We start from the raw sequence: 21889 nt of genomic DNA, 5'->3' as shown, positions 1-21889 counted from the left end.
GATCCTGTCCAATAGTTTAACTATTTCTTTATCCATAAAGGTGAAATACATACTCTAGTATGTAAAATGCCCAGCAGAAAAATTCCAGTTAAACACAGCCTTTTGAAATTGCACCGTTTACCTCTGCTCATTCCTGAAACTCCCATTAAAATGACAGGAAAGAGAAAGGAGGGAAAATTACAAGGACAATAAAAGAATGTCATTGAAATCGCTTTGGCCTTTTGGCTAAGATCAAGTGTAGGATGTCATTAGATTTTCAGCAATGACAGTGAATCAAAGGCTTTAAGTCTGAGAAACTGATAGGTAGGCTGAAATTCTACATATAACCAAACCGGCAAATATAAGAGTTGAATAAAGATATCTTCAGACATACAAAAAATTTTGCCTCCTATGCCCTCAATTTCTCAGGAAGCTAGTGGAGTCTTGTATTTCACAAAAAGGAGAAGTAAACCAAGAAAGAGGGGGAAAACAGATCCAGGAAAGGGAAGGTTCAACACCGGAGGTTAAAGGAATCCCCAAGAGTTACCCCACAGGGATTTCCTCTGGAAACAGGAAACCCCAGGGCAACAGCTGTACAGCCAACATAGGGGGCAGCCAGTACAGACTGGAACAGGAACACAGAGGACTGCAGGAGGGACATCTCTAATAAAAATGAACCAACTGTCCCATATGTTTGAATATGTTGGGAATGAATCAGTGATAGAAACATAGAAAAAAAGAAACTAATTTTTAAAACTATTTTTAACTCCAAAGAAAATTAAAAGATATATAAGTAAATATAATCATGGCATATGACATAGCTCAGCTGTAAATAATATTTATAATCACAATGTAGACTCTATTGATCAAATCTAAAATTATGACAAGGGCTTCCCTGGTGGCGCAGTGGTTGAGAGTCCGCCTGCTGATGCAGGGGACACGGGTTCGTGCCTGGTCTGGGAAGATCCCACATTCCGTGGAGCGGCTGGGCCCGTGAGCCATGGCCGCTGAGCCTGCGCGTCTAGAGCCTGTGCTCCGCAACGGGAGAGGCCACACAGTGAGAGGCCCGCGTACAGCAAAAAAATAAAATTAAATTAAATTAAAAAATAAAATAAAATAAATAAAATTATGACAGAACTATGCTGCGAGAATGAAGAAGGGGACGTACATATGGAACAGAGGCTGTAAGGGAGCTAAATCTTCCCATGTATGAAATTAATAGAGATCTTTTTTAGAAAATCAAGAAGTTAACAGTTTAAGCATGTTACCTAGAAACATGGACGTAGATATCTGATCCCTTCCTCAAGATTCTGTTCTCACCCTAACAAAATATGACAGGAAAAACATCCCAGTTTCAATGGATATTTTTATTATTTACTTAATAGATCACCAACTTCATCTCCCTCCTTACCAACAACTGGAATTTCATGTTGTTTCCATGCTGAGTGGTGAAACTATGACAAAGCTAATCCGGATAAGCTACTTCATAAAGAGAACTAAGCTAACACAGCTCACTTTCTTTTAACAGGCATAATACAAATATATGCACTCTAGAATGCACAACGGTTTAGTCTCTAAGAAATTCAAATGGGATCTTGAAGAATGTAGGCAAAGCCAGGGTGCAGTAAAGGTGAGCTGAGATGCTGTACAACTGTTTAAGTGTTCCTGGCGCTACATCTCTTGGCCACTAGCCGAATCTTGACATAGGGGAAGATATTAGCTAATGCCAAGTGGAGATGCAGAAAGCACTAAGTTGACTTAGGGGCTATGCACAGGAACCAAAAGGCAGGAAAGAACTAAACACTGCTGAGAGCCTCCACCCCAGGAAGGACTTTACCTGTTTTTGAGAGAACACACACACACACAGTCAGCATTACTATAGGATCCACTAAGCCAGATCTGTCCCCTTCTATCCTCCCAATAACATATCAGCTCTTCTCTAGGGTATATGGCCAGGAGTTAGGTAACTTTTACATTTTGGGTCCCAGGTCTAGTACAGCATAACCTCTTTGAGAATAAGTCTTCCCATGTGGCCCTCCCCACCTCAAATGGAAGCCAGGAGCTTTATTTGAAACTCCTCCATTTGTACTGCCCAGCTAATGACTGCTAATGACAACACTATCTACCGTCTCCACTCCATTGTACTCACCTCTCACTGCAAAAACCCCATCCTTCCCCCAAATAAGTCAAAAAAACATTAAAGAACCTCACCTTCCAGGAGCTCTAAACTGGCACCACCTCCGGTGCTCACATGGCTGACTTTATCCTCTGTGTTCCATTTGGCACAGCAAGTAGCAGTGTCTCCACCACCTGTTGAATGAAAGCCAAGTAAAAAGGGAAAAGGAGAGAAAAGAAAAAAGATTGGCACCAAAATTATAAGGCAATGTGCTCTCGAGCCCAAAAGGTAGCCGATAACCCCCCAAGTCCATCTCATTTAGAGGTTCCTCCATGAATTATATACCCATTTAGCTCTCAAGATTCACCTGGCACCAAGAAACCTAGGAAAAGTTAACCATTTCCCCTCTACTTTCCTCTGATCAGAATTCTGCCAGCTCACATTGGCAATAGCTTTGTACAGGACCCCTTACCTATGATGGTGATGCAGCCCCTGGAAGTGGCTTTCACCACCTCATCCATGAGGGCTTTGGTTCCTCGGGCAAAAGCTTCCCATTCAAATACACCCACAGGTCCATTCCACACAATCTGCTTAGCCCGAGCAACAGCCTCAGCATACTTCTTGCTGCTCTCAGGACCACAGTCCAAGCCCTAAGGGGCAGAGTTAAAAGACAGGATGAGCAACCAATAAAAGCTACTTAGCGGAGCAAATACCATACCTCCACCAAGACCAGAACTCAAGGCTGAACACCAGAGTGTCTTCTAGAACCAAAAGATACCCCTCATTCTTTAAAATTATAAACCTGTTCATATCCTTTATGGAAGATCAAGTCTAAGGGAAAACCTCAAAAGTTATTTGATAAAAACATTCTTAGCCACACTATTTTATGATTGTGTGTAACTAGATATGTGGTTTTCAACTAGGGTCAATTCTGTCCCTCCCTAGGGAACATATGGCAATGTCTCAAGACATTTTTGATTGTCATGATTTGGAGATGGTAGGGGGTTGCTTCTGGTATCTAGTGGCCAAAGATGCCTTAAACATCCTATAAGGCAACAACAGCCCTCCACAACTAAAACTACCCAAGATGTCAATAGTGCCGAGGTTGAAAAACACTAAACTAGATCAGTGGTTCTCAAACCTTGTTGTGCATCAGAATCACCAGGATGGCTTGTTCGAGCACAGATTTCTGGGCCTTACCCCCCGAGTTTCTGCTTCAGCAGGGCGGGGGCAGGGGGCAGGAATCTGCATTTTTTAATGAGTTTCAGAATGATGCTGATGCTGCTGTTCTTTTATTAATTTATTTTTGGCTGCTTTGGTTCTTCGTTGCTGCGTGTGGGCTTTCTCTAGTTGCCACCAGTGGGGGCTACTTTTCATTGCAGTGCGCAGGCTTTTCTCATTGCAGTGGCTTCTCTTGTTGTGGAGCACGGGCTCTAGGCTGGCGGGCTCAGTAGCTGTGGCTCCCAGGCTCTAGAACACAGGCTCAGTAGTTGTGGTGCACAGGGTTAGTCGCTCCACAGCATGTGGGATCTCCCCGGACCAGGGATCGAACCCATGTCCCCTGCACTGGCAGGTGGATTCTTAACCAGCAGGCAAGTCTGATGCTGCTGTTCTTGAGACCACAATTTGAGAAACACTGAACTAAATAAAACCCACATGCCTATCAAAAGGAAAGTGATGGGACTTCCCTGGTGGTCCAGTGGTAAAGAATCCGCCTTACAATGCAGGGGATGCGGGTTTAATCCCTGGTCAGGGAACTAAGATCCACATGCCAGGGGCAACTAAGCCCATGTGCCACAACTACTGAGCTCGCACACCTCAACTACAGCCTGCGTGCCGCAAACTACAGAGACCACACGCTCTAGAACCCATGTGCCACAACTACAGAGCCCACGCGCCCTGGAGCCCAAGCACCACAACTAGAGAGAAGCCCACACGCCTCAACGAAAGATGCCACATGCTGCAACTAAGACCCGATGCAGCCAAAAATAAATTTAAAAAATAAAGAAATATTAAAAGAAAGAAAAAAGAAATATAAAGCTTAAATAATTCTAAAAAAAAAGGAAAGCGATAAGCAAACTAGTATGTCACCGTTAACAATTCTGTACAGCTATTAGAATGATAAAATATGGAGAACATTACAATCAGCTAAATAAGTCTTTTTGCAATAATTATACTTGTACTATCTTAATGTTTTCATATAAGAAAAATTTCTTATACAGGTTCCTAGGCAGCAACATAATCCAAAACAGCCCAAACCATGAAAGTACATAGCATCATCCCCAGCACACAGTCAAGTACTTAATAAACATTAAATAGATGAAGAAAAAACAGTTTTGCCCCCACATTACTAATGAAAAGTCTTAGCAGCAATCCGATACCACTGCTTTTCCCCATGGATTCTCCCCGAAGGAGGGTCTCACTCAACATTTGTAGCCCTTCTTTTAAAATTCCCATTGGTTAGTTGAAAGAATGATACCAAAATGTATCTGTTCACTCATACTACCAACCACCCAAGTGACTCACCATCCAGCCAGCAGGTATGCCAGAGGCCACAGTGGCTTGGCCAGTCTTGGCATTCTCATCAAACTTATCAGCAGTGACAAAGTCAACAGGCAAGGTAATCTTTACGCCATTCTTCTCAGCTTTGGATATCAGGTCTTTGACAATCTTGGATCCCTCTTCATCAAATAGAGAAGTGCCAATCTACACAGGAAAGTCAAGATGGTGAAGATCAGCCTCTATACTAAGAATGTGATTACCTCACAAAGCAGACAGGAACAAAATACAACACAATACAAAGGAATAATTCAAAGATGAAAGAAAAACAACTTGCAAAATAAATAAAAATGGGAGTTTTTAGGGCTCATGTCAGAAGCTAATTTCCTCTTTAAATTTACATAACCGGCTATTTCTCATGGAGAGCTATTTCACATCCACTTGGCATTGGTTTCCTACCTCCATGTTGTTGAGCACCTTAAGGAAGGTAAAGGCCATTCCACCACCAATAAGCATTTCATTGACTTTGTCTAGCATATTACTGATCAGCTGGATCTTGTCTGCAACTTTAGCTCTGGAAGGAAAAGCAAGAATCATCACCCAAAGAACAAACAATGGACTAAGGAACTGATATTACATAAAGCCTGAGTTTTGATATTAAGAGACAGGAACAGAGAAATGTCCCACAGAGTGACAGAAGTATTGGCTAACTTTGCCCTATGTTTCTCCAACCTGAAAAGCCAATCCATTATTAAGAAATCCTTTAAAGGTGTAGCTCTTGGCGAAGAAGGGCTTAGAAGACTTACAATCATCTAAAGAAATCACAAGTTCCAAATAGATCTATTTTGCCCCTTCTCTCCCCCAAAAAATCAAAGGGTCAAGATTGCTAATTGTACCTGAGAAAGATTGCTAATTGTGGGATCCCTGAGCTCCCTGAGAACTGTCCTAATCCTAGAACAGGAACCAGATTATGTACCAAATGAATATATACTGAGCAAAAATAGATATTCACACTCTTAGGTCCATGCTCAGTTGCTGGAACATTTGCTTTATGGCATTCGTTACTCTGTTAGACCACTTGATTCAACACACTGATTGAGCACTTACTCTGTGACAAGGTTCTAGGTCTCTGAGAAACATCATTGGGCAAAAGAGAAGATCCCTACCCCTTTGGAGCTTATATTCTAGTCGAGGGAAATAAGATAATAAACACAGATGTACCTTTCACCTCCAGGAGGAAAAAAAAATATCTAAACAAAAGAAAAACATTCACTTGAAGCACAACCTTTAAAATCCTTCACGTAAGTAGTAGCTTGCCTTCCACAAATATTCTTATATATCTAAATCCCACTTAAATGAACCAATCACCTTGGGCCTATCTACCTCTTCATTCAATAAACAAGATGATACCTACTCTGTGAGAGGCCCTATGCTAGGATTTGTGAAATAGAGGTTCAAAACAATAGCGATGTGGGAGAATGGATGGAAAGAGACTATAGATGATATCTCACTTGTAAAGACTGGTCACCACGAAGGGTAAGAATGGATTAGCTGTTTTACACAGAAACAGACACACACAGAAAGAGAGAGACAGAGAAAGAGGGAGAAACGAGACTCAATGTTTTCTAAAGAATGTGGGATGTTCTACAGATCAAATGCCCTGCTTCTTCAACAAATCAATGGAATGAAAATAATAATGAAGAGGGAACTATTATAGAATAAAATATACCTAACAAGCAAATGCAATGCATGGACTTCATCTGGATCCTGATTCAAACAAACTGACTGTAAAAAGGCATTTCTGAAATGATGGAGAATTTCTGAATACAGACTGGGTATTAGATGATAGTAATAAAATTGTTAAATTTTGTTAGGTATAACACACGGTGGTTATTTAAAAGAAATCTCATCAGTTATGAGATGCATACAGAAGTATGAGAAATGAAATTATATGATGCCTAAGGCTTGCTTTCAAATACTCCCAACAACAAAAAAAAAGGATTAGAGGACAGATGAAACAGGATTGGCAAAAATGCCAATAATTATTAGAGCAGGGTGAGAGGTACCTGGGGGTTTATTATACTATTCTTTCAACTTCTGTAATGTTTGAGCGTTTCCATTATAATGGGTTTTTTTCTGCACCGTGTGGCTTGTGGGTTCTTAGTTCCCCAACCAGGGATTGAACCAGGGCCCTCGGCAGTGAAAGCACTGAGTCCTAACCACTGGACCACCAGGGAATTCCCAACACAACATTTTTTAATAAAATGTAAAATCTTCCCCTAAATTGTTAATGTTCTAAGGAGACTACATTGCAAGAAAGGTGGCAAAAAAAAACCCTCCACATCAACTTCCCCAAAATATCTATTTTAGGCAGAGTCCAAAACCTAATCGTAACCCCTAGGTGGCACTCACTTCCATATTCCAGATCTACGGAAGGCTGGAGAACAAAGCCCAACTCCTAATCTCCAGAGAAGCAAAGATCAGAGTCTGACCTTTATAAACCAGTGCACAAGAGGGGCAATGATTCCAGGACATAGATAACAACCTATACCCACCTTAACTATTTTTGGACCCTGAAACTGGGCTCATGAACCTGGGCTCATGAACCTGGAGAGCAACTATGCTATCTGAAATTGACACCCAACTCCAGAGTCAGCATTCATAGGGAAATGCTGAGTGTGTTCACTCCCATGGGAAAAAAAAGCCCCACTCATAAGAGGGTCAGGAGCATCTAGCCATAAAGAGGCTGCCGTCTAGATAGCCATGCCAAGTGACAAGATCTTATCCAAGCAGTCCCAGGTCTCTGTTCCTACTTTATTACCTAAAATGTATCCTCCTAGCCTCTTGAGTTGCACTTCTGAAATTCGTATTTTTAACTAAGCCAGTAGAATATCACTATTCACAGGGTACCTTTCCCCAGAGGAAAAAATATAAAAAGGTATGTGAGCTAGAGAAATGAGTTCCAAATGATGTATTAAACACATATGAGGAGGTTTTCATATCTGAGAGGCTGAAGTGCTTCAAAAATCGTTAGATGAGCAATGGTGGATCTTTCCGATTCTTCCCTCCAGAGCCATTTTCTATCCTTTCCCGCCCTGTTCTCTGTCCCAGGAGGCTGACCTGAGTGGACTGCATCAAGGAGTTCCCTTGCCCTCTGACGTCCAGCTAGGTTGCAACCCACTGTGGGTAGGAGGGGGTACTCAGCAGGACATTAAAAGGAGATCAGAGTATCTATTTTCCTGGCTCCTTCCCTGCTAGATGACTATCCCTACATCGCTTGACCAAAGGCTACGGTTTCTATCAGAGGGATCTCTCCACGCAACCACCGTCTCTGGATTTTGGTAACCATCCCTTTCCTTTTTCCCTTCAGGCCTAAGGATGGTGATGACTGTTGCCCCAGATTACTGTACTGTCCCTTCTGGGTTTCCCTAAACCCTACCCACACCTTTGTAGACAGTCCCTTTATTAAATTCTCCTCAGTCACCTAGTTTGATTGTGCTATCTGACAATAAACCACCCAAGTTATGGCCTACTACCAGGCAAAAACACTACTTAAAGCATAATCTTGAAGAGTTCTCCATACCCGCCCAGGATGGCCAGGAAGGGTCGCTCTGGGCTCTCCAAGGCCTTGGCAAAGTAGTTCAGCTCCTTCTTCATCAAAAAACCTCCAGCCTTCTCTGGCAGATTTACTCCCACCATGGAGCTAGAAATGAACAGAGACATTCAAATATTAGGTCAATCCCTAGCAATTCTCCCAATTCTAGAGGCCATCTCCTTATCACTGAAAATACTTTCACTTTTGAGATGCCAGGCCACCACGGTTTTCATGCCCAAACTGCAACGAAACACTTAGGTACAAGATAAGGTTTTTGACTAATAATGCAGGGTCAAGGGGAACAAGTGAAAAGCAATGACCTAAGGTAGAATTTAAGATACCCAATTAATAGTCTTCAGGCCAAGGGTTTAACCACAATAAATAATCAGCCAGGTGACGACAACAGGAAAGGATTCCTCAGTTTGCCTCCTACTGACAGCCTAAGATTCCACTCCCACAGCATTCACAAAGGGAGAGCTCTCCATGAAATATCCCAAAGTGAGACAGAGGAACATCTTCCTGAAGCTCGACAAAAAGCTCCACAATTCTCAACATTTGCTTTTATTTCCTCTTTAGATCGGAGATACTCAACAAGAACCTCAGTGTAATTTGTAGCTCCAATTAGAGATAGAAGCCAAAAAGATCACAATATAATACAGAAACATCCAAAAGCAAGCCAGAGCTTGGGCTGCTCAAGTAAACAGAGAAATAATGCTCCCAGTTTGACGATGAGCAAAAAACTTTTAGTACCTGTGGGCTCGGTGAGCAGTGCCAAAAGCATCATTGACATAGACATCCCCTAGCTTGGAAAGCGAAGCTCGAAAGGCTTCTATTTTGGCTGGCTCAGCTTTAACCTGCAGAGAAAAACAAACAAAAAAAAAGGAAAAATAACAACACAGGAAATGTTGATGGTTCCAAAGCCAACTGTAAAAGCATTTCATACCAAGAGTCCTCTTCAACACCTCTAAAGACCCTGAGTTGGTAGGATAGCAGTTTTTAAAACTAGCAACAGGATCTGTTCTTTCTTCCTAATATTCCAGGTCTTTTGGTCATTTCTGCATGTTTCTGCTCTCCTCCACCTTCCCTCAAATTGCAAGCCTATAAGATTCCTGAACCACAGCTTAACCCCTAATCACATCCCACTGGCCTCTCTCCAGCTCCTAGGACAAGACTCAAATTATCCTTCTCTCTCCTTATCTTGACTCATTTCCTCATTTTAATATATTCTCCTTATAAAATTTAGGATTATACTTGAGTCAAGCTGCTGGCTACCAAGACCTTTCTGCAAAGGGAAAAAGGCCCTCATACATATTCCTCATCAAAGCAACAAGGGCAGGCTGGAACAGAGAAGGCAGATGGAAACATGACAACAGAAAAGGACCTCAGAAACATTTTATGTAATAGCAAAAGGAGATAATTCATATAGCCTTCCCTGGAAGTTAGGCATCTGATAAAACAATACACTTCTACAAAAAAGAAAGAGGAACAAAAAGTAGAAGTAAAACATAGGGCTTTGAATGTCGGCTCACTATCCAGGAATAATACCCCCCACGCTCCCATAGGGGAAAGAAAGCAGGGCGGCAGGATGAACAGATTCTGCAGTAGGAAATAAAGCGAAGATGCACAGGAAGCCAGATAAGAGGGACATGGCAGAGAAGAGCACAAAACAGATGTTTCTTTCAGTCACTGTCCACTCCCATTCTCCCAAGTACTGAGGAGAAGGAGGTTGCCACAGATAACAGGTGCTTTCCTCTAATGAACCAAAGAATGCAGGGGCACTAATGCTGAAACTGAAGACTGTAGAGCCCCCATAATCTCTTTACAATGGAATATCATCTGCCACTGGTGACTGCAAGATGATGTGTGTAGTAATGAAAACACTGCCCAAATGGCATGAGACCTGGGTTCTAGGACCAGGTCTGACGCTAATTTACTGTGTAACCTTTGTCAAGTTGTTCTCTGCTCCTGAAATCTTCCCATCTATTAAAAAGGGAAGATAACCCCTCTATTTAAGAAGAACTGTTTGAGGAAAAATGAGACAAATTGAAAGCTCTTCATGGAAAAGGTACTATAGAAATTAACAGTAATAAGAACCCATTTCTCATTTTTGATCTGCCAATAACTAGAAGGAAGAGAATGCTCCTAAAAAACCAATGCAGGCACACTGGATAAAGGAAAAATTTCATGCCCTCGCTTTGTTTTTATCCACTTTGAACTTATGGCTGGCTCCTGAAATTTCAATCATGAAAAGCCATTGGACACTAAATGTAAAGTAAACTAACTAAAAAAGACATAGACTAGCATAGTTGGTTCATCACTTCCTGAATAAAAGATTTTGCCTCAATTTGCCAGTTGCCTCCTGCCATTTCTAAGCCTGAGCGTATAGCTGATTGAGTTTCAGTCTAAAAGGGCACCAAATTTTAGGTCAGCATTTGACTCATACTACTGCAGCAAGACCATGCCAAAGGCAAGATAAGACAAGACCAGAGCCTGCAGTGCTAAGAAAAGAAACTGCTTGAAAGCAGGCACTACGATGACCTTAAGAAATGTCAGAAGTACAACAGGAGGTTGAGACGCTAGCCTCAGAGCATCTTGTTCCACAAGATACTAAAGACCTTAAGAGTGGAAAGTACTTAAAGGGTGCTTTCAGCTTCCCTTCTACCAATAGGCAAATTCCAAATCATCCTCAAAGAGCCAGCTTTATCATTTAATATTTGAATGCTGGTTGTCAGTCACAGTAATCTATTTTGTGGGTTATCTATGGTTGCCTTTTTTAAAAAAAATGTTGTTTTTTTCCCTATGGTTGCTTTTGCACAAAAATGGCAGAGCTGAATAGTTCCAACAGAGACCATATAGGGTTGTGGCTGACCGTATGGTCCGCAAAGCCTAAAATATTTATTGTCTGGCCCTTTACAGAAAGTTTGCTAATCTAATGGACTGAGTTCTATATAAGGCCCAGCAACAGTACCACTACCTCTAACTTTAATCAAATGACTGCCTTTCTGACACCTAGGTTTGTTTTGAAAATATGATGATATCTGTACTTCCTTAAGAAGAAATTCAAAGAAAGATGCTTTACACTTCTTAAGAAAAATGTCTTAAACCCAAGGCAGTATCATCATGACCATCATTTACCCAACTACAATCAAATGTCCCAAATAGTCCCTTTCCACTTGACTTAGGAAAGTACATTTTCTGCTCACATGATTCTTTTATAAGAAAATCCCAATTATATCAAATTTAATTTAGTGTGTTAAAAGTACCAAGCTCGAGCTTTAAGTTAATTCCCCTTCTAAATAAAAATACAGATTGTCCTTCCATAACACACCAGGGCCTGTTGCTTAGAAAAACAGTTCCAGCCTTGACAAACAAAAAATCTAAAACTGGCTCTGCTGGAGGAACACCTGGTGTATCATGGATACTCACCCCCATGCCCCCAGCCAACAACCACCTGTGAATGTCTGCTCTCAGCACTTGGCAATCACAGCCTCCCCCTTTGATAGGATATTATCACATACTATTAGAAAAAATAATCTTCATGTATCACAGGCCAGGTGTGTAACAAAGGGACAATTAGAAGCAGCATGTTCACCAAATCCTCATACACCCAAATGGTGTTCACATATTTTTCCAAGGTATTTCAAAACCACTTGAGCATGATGAGGAGGGCTTCTGGGATGCTGACAATATCCTATTCTCTGACGTAGGTGGCGGTTACACGGGTGTGCTTACTTTGTGATAATTCATCAAGCTGTGCATTTGTGCATTTTTAATCGTATGCTGTACTTCAATAAAAAGCTGTCAAAATAAACATGAGCTTCCTCTACTCTTCAATCACAGTCTCCTATACACTCAGCCCTCCTCACCCCCACTAATGTCAAAATCACGGGTCCTACCTTGTTCCCAGAAGCATCTTTTCCCTTCCCTTCTTCCTCCACATGAAAGCGAAGGTTCTCCAGCAGGATGACAGACCCAGCAGCTGGGTCAGCACAAGCTTTCTCCACTTCTGGGCCCACGCAGTCCTTCAAGAACAAAACATCCCTGGGGAGAGCACAACATGGAAAATACTTGAGCAGTCAGAAAGTTAAGAACCAATAACAACATGCTTGACAACATCTGTCACAGAGTACACCAGCACCAGAGCCTGAAACGTACCTGCCCAGCAGAGATTTGAGCTCTACAGAAACTGGCTGCAAGGAGTACTTGTCAGGCATGGGGACACCATCAGGCCGGCCCAGGTGGCTCATAAGAACAACTGACTTGGCTCCATTGTCCAAGCAGAATTTGATGCTTGGAATGGCAGCCTTGATCCTGCAACCAAAAAGAGACAACAGGTAGAGTAAGGTTACTCCTAAGAATTAGTGGTAACTATTCTATTCATGGCCTCATAAAACATAAAGCCCCCTTTCTTCTCCAAATTCCTTCAAATCTACTGTCAACAACTCAGCGATGGTCCTCAGGTCCATGTGCAGAGGAGGAAGTTAATTAGGATGTCAACCCTCCCCCTAGGATTATACAATCTCATCATGTTTTGCCCCTTGTGCAGAAAAGAGTTAATATAGCAGGACTGAAGCTGCTATCTTCAGAAGGACCTGCTTGCAAGGTTGGCCCCTGGCTGGTATCTGGGAACTTGGCTTTTGAAGTGGTCCCTCAGTTCTCTGACAAGGGCTGCTCACAGTTCCTAGACTGTCTGTACAAACAAGGTGACTTACGCTCAACACTTGCTTCCCTCTAGGAGGAATTTTGGTAGTTGCTGGGCAGAGGGTGCCTATGTGATCAGCTGCCAGTAAAAATCTTGGGAGCTGAGTCTCTAAAGGGCTTCTCTGGACAGAAACATTGCACACAATTATTGCATTTTTCACTGCTGGAGAAAGGAGCACACTTGGTGTGTCTTATTATGAGAGGGAGAAAGCATGGAAACCCATGCATGGATTTCTCCAAATTCTGCCTGTGTCTTTTCCCCTTGCTGATCCTGTCATGCATCCTTTCACTGTAATAAACTTTAGCAGTGAGAACTATATGCTGAGTCCTGTGAGTCCTTCCAGTGAATCACCAAATATGTGGGTGGTCTTAGGGACCCCTGAAACATCCTAAGTGTTTGACTGTGGAAGAAATATAAAATTCCCAAATCTTGAAACCATTACAAGAAATTTGGGGAAAACTGAAAAACATGTAACTTTTCTGCACCCGTTACAGATCCTAAGTCACTTTTTTATGTAGGTAAAAATAAATACATTATATAGAATGTGGTTTACATAATGCATCGCATTTACTAAATTATAGTTTAATCTAACATTTATTAAACCTCCTTTAAACACTTCTAACTTTTGTTACAAACCCAATACTAACTTTCCATTCTTGGCAGTCTTTAAGAAATTAAAATTGATAACAAAGAAAATCATTTATTTATTCAACAAATATTTATTGGATGCTTCTTTTGTGGCAGCTACTATATCAGGTTCTGAGAATACAATAGTAAATAAAATAGTCTCTGCTCTCATAGAAGTGGTGAGAACTATGTAGAAAATAAAGCAAGGTAGGGGGACAAGAATGACTGGAGAATAGTGGTGAAGGGGATTTTAGAGAGGGTGGCCAGGGAAAGTCTCTCTGATAAGGTGACATTTCAGCAGAGAATGGAATAATAAAAAGCCAACTTATGTTTCTAAAATATCTTATGCTACTTGGCAGATATAAAAACTCATTTATACCAAATAAAGAAGAAACCTTCATCAGGTACAATGTTTGCCCAATGAAACCAAATTAATCTTCAGGGCTATCCCTTATTGGCCAAGTTCTATTATTTCTAATGCTTCATTTTGTTAATCAACTCCATGGAGTTCTGAAAATGAAAAGATCTACTCAGACCTGTTCCTCTGTTTTTTACTTATAAAATATCTTGATAGGCATATTTCCAATCTTTTATGTGTGCTACAGAAAATAATGAAAGTCAAAAAGGGTCAGAGGTGCCTTGTACAAAGACCTTCCACTATGGTGCAGCAGGGATGTGCTTGGCAAAATGCCAAGCTCTATTCTGGGGCCAATATCTGAAAGTGTTCTGGGTCTATACCTGCACTGTACAATATGGTAGCCATTAGCCACAGGTGTCTCCTGAATACTAGAAATGTGGCTAGTCCAGATTGGTATGTGCTGGATCTCAAATAATACCAAAAAAGTTAAATGTTCCTTTGATTAATTTTTAATTGATTACATACTGAAATGATTATTTGGGGCTCACTGGATTAAATAAAATGTATTATTACGTTCACCTGTTTCTTTTTACTTTTTTAATGTGGCCACTAGAAAATCTTAAATTACATGTGGCTCGTATTTTTAATAGACACTGCTGGTCTATACCATTGGAACGTACCTTTCCAGCTCAAACCTTTCATTTAAAATTTAAAATAAAAACCTTCTTTTACAATCTAGTCGAAAGCAAGAGCAGTACTATCACTTAAAATTTCTGCTTCTGAATCTAGGAGCCAAGACATTTGGAGCAGCCTAAACTGACTGAAAATATTACTTCTGAAGTCTTTTCCCTTAAATCAAAATTCTCGAAAACTGATTTTATCAGGGCCAGCTAGAATAGGGGCTTGTAAAACTACATGCACCGTTCTTCATTTTGCAAGGGAAGCCAAGTAACCTTAAACCTTTATATTCTTTAAAAATGCATAACCCCAAATACTTCAAATTTTTAAAAAATGGGGTGAGAAAAAAATCACTTTCTTAAAATGATTTTTTTCAATTTCTAAATTCTCATAAGAAGGCAAACCAGATGGTGGGTTGTTGAAAGCCAAGATCACATGGCTTAAGTTGCCATAGTTCTACAATAAGGAAGTAAAACCATTTCATCCCATATACTCAGACCCAGGTACATCGTGAACCTAGCTCAAGGATTAGCAGGGATATTACCTCTGGTTGTTTGTTATCTGGTTGTTCTTCATAGGAACATTGAAGTCCACTCTGAAAAAGAAAAAAAGTGTTGGGTTCAGAGCCATGATCAATTTTCCATTCCCCCAAAGATTAGGAGAGGGACTTTTAGTGAACCAGTTAAATAAGCTGAAGTTCAAAAGTCACCTTAAAAATAATCAGCAGTATCAGAAGATGGTGATTAGCCATGGGGACGAGGGTAGGAGTAGTGGCTGGGATAGGACACCAGAGGGAGCTTCAGGGGTTCTGGTAATGTTCTCTTTCTTGACCTGGGTGACAAATGTGCTCCTTTAGTGATCACTCTTTGAAGCTTATGATTTGTGCCCTTTTAGGTACGTATCTCATACTTTTTAAAAGAGAAATTAAAAAAAAAATAAAAAAATAACTTAAATCACAGGAACTAGCCCTGAAGACCAGGGAAGCTAAAGCCAGTGCCATCTAAAAAGATATCTATGTGGGCCCAGCATGATAGTATCTAATAACAGTGGCAGCTGGAGGAGTGAGAGGTTATAGGGAACACGTCTGGATTTTGATTCCTTTGATAGTATTTCTGGGTTCTAAGGAAGCAAACATTATTCAAAAGAAAAAAATTAATTGGAACAATAAAACATGTCAAGAGAATATCATTCTTTTGGGAGAAAGGCTGGGACCTCGGGACCAGAAAGAAACCCAGTATCCAAGACCAAGTTCAAACAGTATCCTTCAAGCAAAACACAGACAATAACAAAAAGATAGCCTCTTTCTAAAAGCCTGAGAGGACACTTTGCTGTACACCTGAAACTAACACAACATTGTAAATCAACTATACTTCAATAAAAAAAAAAACTTTTAATTAAAGAAAATAAAAGCCTTAGAAGAGAGGATGGAACATGTGACCCTGCCCACCTGACAAACAGGCAATTAGAAAAGAAGTGATCCAGATAGCACAAGCAGGAAATTCCCTGGCGATCCAGTGGTTAGGATCCACTGGTTAGGACTGCTGGGGGCCAGGTTCAATCCCTGGTCGGGATCCCACAAGCCACATGGCACAGCACACAGCCGGGGGCGGGGGGAGGGGCGGAGTTGGGGGTGTGGATAGCAATTTACTGCGGTCTCCTTTCTTACCCAACAGATTGCTGCTTTACCATTTTTAAGAACTGATCATTCTTTCCCCCTTCTTGCGAACTCCTTAGAACCTCAGGCTACTTCAATCTGACTGAAAACAACGATGTGTGATAGCTATTTGTAAGGTCTAAGTTTTGCCTGCCAAGATCCTTTTTAAGTGATTTTTTTCTCTTCTCTAGAATGAGGATGACACTACTATCTACTTCACAGTTATTGTGAGAATTAAATGAGTTACCGATTTGGAAAGTGCTTTGGAGAGTAACTGATACACAGCAAGTGCCATAAAAGTGGTAGCTATTATTATACATGCTAAGGCTTCTCCAAAACATGATTCTGTGATCTAAAAGGCAGATCAACCATTACTGATAACAGCTAGCAACACACACTAAGGGACTACTGTGAAGGTATGACCTGCCATGTAAAGACTGCTGCCATGTTTGACCACAAAGCTCCATCACTAGGCCTTCCTCTCTAAGGTTGAGGCTTGGCAGACAATTACAAAATCCTGGACCTACTAAGAAGACCACCAATTTCCTATGTCCACTAGGTCTGTACTCTAGTTCACTGAAGAACAGCTTTTCCAAAGGTGAGTTGAAGGACTAATTCTATATTCAAACATTTTAATTAAAATCTTAAAAAAATAAAGGCAGTATGCCTCTAAAGAAAGAAATACAGTCTACTTAATTTCAGGCTACTCGATTCTGATTCTAAGCATCTTCTTTAAATATCCTGAACAAGGCCCCTGCCAGCCTTAAAGTGCATTCCAAAGAGGATAGAGTATCCCATTACCAAGAGTCATTTTCTCCCACCCGCTGCAGCCTCCCAGAAGGCCCACATTCAAAAGGGCTAATGGCGGGCCTCCCTGGTGGCGCAGTGGTTGAGAGTCCGCCTGCCGATGCAGGGGATACGGGTTCGTGCCCCGGTCTGGGAGGATCCCATATGCCGCGGAGTGGCTGGGCCCGTGAGCCATGGCCGCTGGGCCTGCGCATCCTGAGCCTGTGCTCCGCAACGGGGGAGGCCACAATAGTGAGAGGCCCGCATACCGCAAAAAAAAAAAAAAAAAAAAAAAAAAAAAAAAAAAGGGCTAATGGCAAGGGGCTGAGCATAAGCCACCCTTGCAGTGCTGCTCCTTACCCCCAAGCCCTGACAGAGAGGAAGTTCTTTGGAAACATTCAAGAATCTCTCTCATCTATCCACGATGCCATGGCATAGCTTACTGATGAGAATTGGGCTTGTACCCTCTTCTCATTGCTTGTGGAATATCTTCCCTCATCATCTCCTAGACTCTCAACAACAGGTCTGCTTTTAGCTTCTCCTGTCTAAGGACTCCACCACAGAAACTGCTCTGACCTACACATTCCACTTGTTCTGTGTAAAGTCTGCACCCCTTCCTTTTCCACTCCCCTTAAACAATCCCGAGCTTAGCCTCAGGCACAAAGTCAGATATCACTACACACCAATCATAATGGCTGAAATTTAAAAAATGACATCAAACGCTAGTGAGGATGCAGAGCCATTGAGCACTCATATACTGCCGGTAGGAATGGAAAATGATGCGGCTGCTTTGGAAAACAGTCTGGGAATTCCTCAAAAGGCTAAGCATATGACCCAGCAATTCCACTCCTAGGTGTTTACCCAAAAGAAATGACAGCATATGTCCATACCAAGACTTGTGCACAAATGTTCAATATTCACAGAAGCTTTATTTGAAACAACCCCAAACTGGAAACAACCCAGATGTCCTTCAAACTGTGGACCATCCATACCATAGACTACTACTCAGCGATACAAGGAATGAACTATTGATACATGCAACATCATGGATAAATCTCAAGGGCATTATGCTGGGTGAAAAAAATGCCATCCCAAAGGGTTATATACTGTGTGATTCCACTTATATAACATTTTTGAAATAACAAAATTTTACAAATTGAGGAGAGATTAGTAGTTACCAGGGGTTTAGGAATGGAGGGAGAGGGGCCACGACTCTAAAGGAGTAGCATGAGGGAGATCTTGGCAGTGCTCAAACAAAACGAGTTTTGTATCTTGGTTGTGGTGGGAGTTACACAAATCTACACATGTGATAAAACAGCAAAGAACTATATACTTTATTCCAATGTCAATTTCCTTCCTACTCTTCATATTGTACTATAATTATGTAAGATGTATCCAATGAGGGAAACTGGGTGAACACAGGACCTCTCTATACTATCTTTGCAACCTCCTGTGAATGTACATAATTATTTCAAAATGAATCTTAAAAATATTAATTTAGTTGTAATAAAGATATCAAGACTCTATCACCTGAAATCGCAGGAGTCCAGGCCCAGTTCCATTAAAAGCTCTCAGAGGAACCATTCCCACCCTCGCTCTACTGCCCCGACTAGAAAATTGGGGTATTATGGCTCCCTTAGAGACTTTTTTTTTCTCCCCTGCTCTCAGTTTTTCCTCCCTGTTTCTTCTTCCACTACACCAAGGCTGTTGCTTAACAAGTTACAACAGGTTAGGGAAAAAACAGTGAGGTTTAAAAAAATAGGGGGAGGGAGAGAGGTGGGGGAGAGCAAGCAAAAGGGAAGCGCTTCACAAGTCGGCAAAGGAGTAAAACTGGCAACCTATGAGAGGAAAAAAGGAAATGACATTGCAAAATTAAACAGGAAATTTACTCAAAGGGCTATAAAGTCAAATGGAGTCCTAAAAAACTGAGGTAGAACCTGGTAATTAGCCAGTCAGAGATTTCTGGCTATCTGAAGTTCCCTCAACAAATCAGTCAATTTCCCTTGGCAATTCAAAGCAGGGGCCCGAAGACTCTACAAACATCACAGCTCCCTTTTGCAAGATAAAGAGAGGAGGCAAGTGAAGCAGCCACTACTCCGGAGGCCCCACTTCCGGAACACTGCCAGCAAGCACCACATAAAGGCAAGTGAGACAAAAAGAAATTTGAGCTGACGAGGCATGGCTGCCTCTGTTCTAGAGCTACATTAATAATCTGAGAAAAAAGCAACTTCCTGTTCTCAGGCCAAATAAGTTCTATCCAGATTACAGGGAAAAATTATTGACTGCAACCTTCAGCGGACAAAGGTCTATTTTAACCTGTCCCTATTCACTATGTCCAAGAATTTAGAGAATCTGGTTGGTAGCCAAGGAGACCCAAATTCTAGTCCTGGCTCTACCACCAACTTGCTAGTTCAGTGACCTTGGACAGGTCATTTTCCATCAGCAAAACAGGACTAGCCAATCATTTCAAGGCTCAGGGTTAATCTGTGTTAAATGAAACTTTGAGCCCTTGGGCAGAAACATATTTCGTATTAGGTCCAGAGGGAAAAAAGATAAGCACCTCCTCTAGTCTCACTCCCAGCCAGCCCAGATAATTCCTCAAGCCAGTTTCCCTGGGAAGAGAGGAGATAAAGCCCAAGGCTGCAATTGTAGGAAGGTAGCCAAGATGATGCCCCACCTCTTGTCTTTCAGCTGGTGCCTGCATCTGGAAAGGTCAGCCTTGAGCACAGTGGAGACGGGAGGAAATCACTAAAATCTAAGATCTAGTTGCATGCCAATGTCCACTTGTCCTGTTTTTCATAGGGTCTATCTCCCTTCCTTAAGAGCATCTGAGGGGTAGATAGGGCCCTTATCTAATACTAGGATGGCTATGATTCCTACTTTGTCCAGATTGCAAAGGAGTAGGTGATTTAGCAAAAGGGGGCCACCAGGTGTTCTTCATGGCCATAAGCCATTGAGTTCTAATTATTTCCATAGCAGGGCAGAGAAGGCCAATTGCAAACTAATAGTGGCCATAATGAAATTAGAGGGAAGGGGAGAGCTACATGAACTTTTAGGGTGTCCATACAGTTCACGAATTCACAGTGCCTACCTTCGTTTAAGCCTTAGGTAAAGGGAGATACCCTACTGCTTTCTGCATCCATTAATATCCAAAAGTTGCCCTCTCTTGAACCAGCCCAAATTGGGAAAGGGGCTGGATCACATCATGCACATGCCTGCCCATCAATCAACCACTTCCCTAAAAGGACAAGACTACACAACGCTACCAGTGCAAGCCCTTATGGCCCCTACAAAAGCACCACTGTTGGATCCTGTCAAGGTCAAGTCCATCAATTACATACCTAACTGAATTCCTGCACTTAGCTCCTGGCATGCACGAATGTACATGTTACAAAAAGGATAAATGTAAAAGCTCCACACATTATACTAGTTAATTCTGGCAAACAAGGGAAAAGCCATGTTGGTGGACCAGGAATCCACATGTTTGGAGTAAAAGACCCCAAAGCGCATGGGGAGCCTTCCCCACTTCTAATATCCTGCTTCTCTAGCCACCTGTGGGGGCGACGTTAGAGAACAGCAAGAATAAGCAGCCACACCCTGCTCTAGCATTACCCAGTATGTGGCACAATCCTGGTGTAAAACCCATGGCCTGTAGTCCAAAGACACGTAGAGCGGCAGCGGCCTGTTACATAAGCCCTGCAGGGCCTCCTTCAGTGCGCCCACCCCACCTCTCCCTCCCTCCCCCAACGCTTTAGTAGGTTCTACTCCTGAACAACGAAATCAACATTCTCTGGGAAAGATGTCCTTTTGTGCAGGGCCGTTTCTGATCTGTCTGGGACGTTCTACGGTGGTGGGGGAAGGGAAACTAACCAAATGACCTTTCAAGGTCCCTTCCCTGGGGGGTCTAGGGATCTGCAGGCTAAGCATCACATCCCACCTCGCCAACTGGGAACTGGAGGCGATAGAACTGCCTTTCAGAAATACGGGAAGAGAGCAAAATGGATCCCTGCAATCTGAGCCCTTCCTGGGTGGATCCACCCCTGCAAAGGGCAACTTCGGCTCACTTTTTGGGTTGGGGAAAATGAGGTTAGAAACCGTTAAACCCGGGCAAAGCTTCAGCCACAATGGTGGGCAGCCCAGTCCTGCAGGGCTGAGACGAGGACTAAAGGCCACTTTGGGCAGGAGGGAGAGCAAGTCGGCCCCGGCCGAAGAGGCTGCGGCAGAGTCCCGAGGATTACCTCATGATGACCCGCTTCCCCTTCACGTCCATTTTGTCCAGAGTCAGCTTGTTAGAGAGCGACATCTTGGCAATTCAGCGGCAGTGAGAGGCCGGGGAAAGAGACTGTGCAGCGACAGCGGCAGAGACTGCAGCCGACTCGCGCTCGGAACGCGTGGAAAATGCAGAGAGCCTAGCGGGCCCGATCGCCCCGCCTCCCACCTCACCCCGCCCCTTTCCGGCCGCCGCACCCTGCTCGCCGGCCACGCGGGCAGCTATAGGACGCGGGCCGAAGGCGCCTGCGCGCTGCCATTGCTCCAAGGCGCTGTCAGTCTGCAAGGGCGCTGGTGGGACGTGCTGCTGCCATCTGTCACGTCCGGCACGCAGCGAGCCGCTGGGAACCTTTGTGACCAGAGGCGGGAGGCGGTGCCACTGGGCCGGCAGGTGGAGGAAGAGGGAGGGGTTGGCGCCGAGGGGCGGACGTGGAGAGAGTCTGAGGCTCAAGGCCGCCGTCTCGGTCCCTGCGGCCGCGCCCAGAGCAGCTGCAGCGCCGCACAAACCCACAACAGCCTGGGGAAAAGCGCCACCCCGCACGCACCCCATGGAATTGCCCACAGCCGTATCAGGATAGATGCAAATGGCAGCTCCTTTTGGAAAATTTCTGTTTTCCTGACTCCCC

General features: G+C 42.8%; 1 protein-coding gene across 1 annotated transcript; it reads right to left on the bottom strand.

Annotated features, from left to right (window-relative positions):
• Positions 1 to 1327: 1327 nt before the first annotated feature.
• Positions 1328 to 21406, bottom strand: PGK1 (phosphoglycerate kinase 1). The gene is made up of 11 exons (XM_082610435.1): positions 21233 to 21406; positions 15099 to 15149; positions 12345 to 12500; positions 12086 to 12230; positions 8940 to 9043; positions 8178 to 8297; positions 5054 to 5168; positions 4622 to 4801; positions 2568 to 2745; positions 2191 to 2289; positions 1328 to 1816 (listed from the first exon to the last, which is right to left on the bottom strand). The coding sequence occupies exons 1-11, from the start codon at positions 21295 to 21297 to the stop codon at positions 1776 to 1778; spliced, it is 1254 nt and encodes a 417-aa protein (XP_082466561.1). The 5' UTR covers positions 21298 to 21406; the 3' UTR covers positions 1328 to 1775.
• Positions 21407 to 21889: the final 483 nt, after the last annotated feature.

Source organism: Mesoplodon mirus (assembly GCF_964341445.2).
Source record: "Mesoplodon mirus genome assembly, chromosome: X".
NCBI classification, from domain to species: domain Eukaryota; kingdom Metazoa; phylum Chordata; class Mammalia; order Artiodactyla; family Ziphiidae; genus Mesoplodon; species Mesoplodon mirus.
This window is presented reverse-complemented; position numbering and strand designations above follow the sequence as displayed.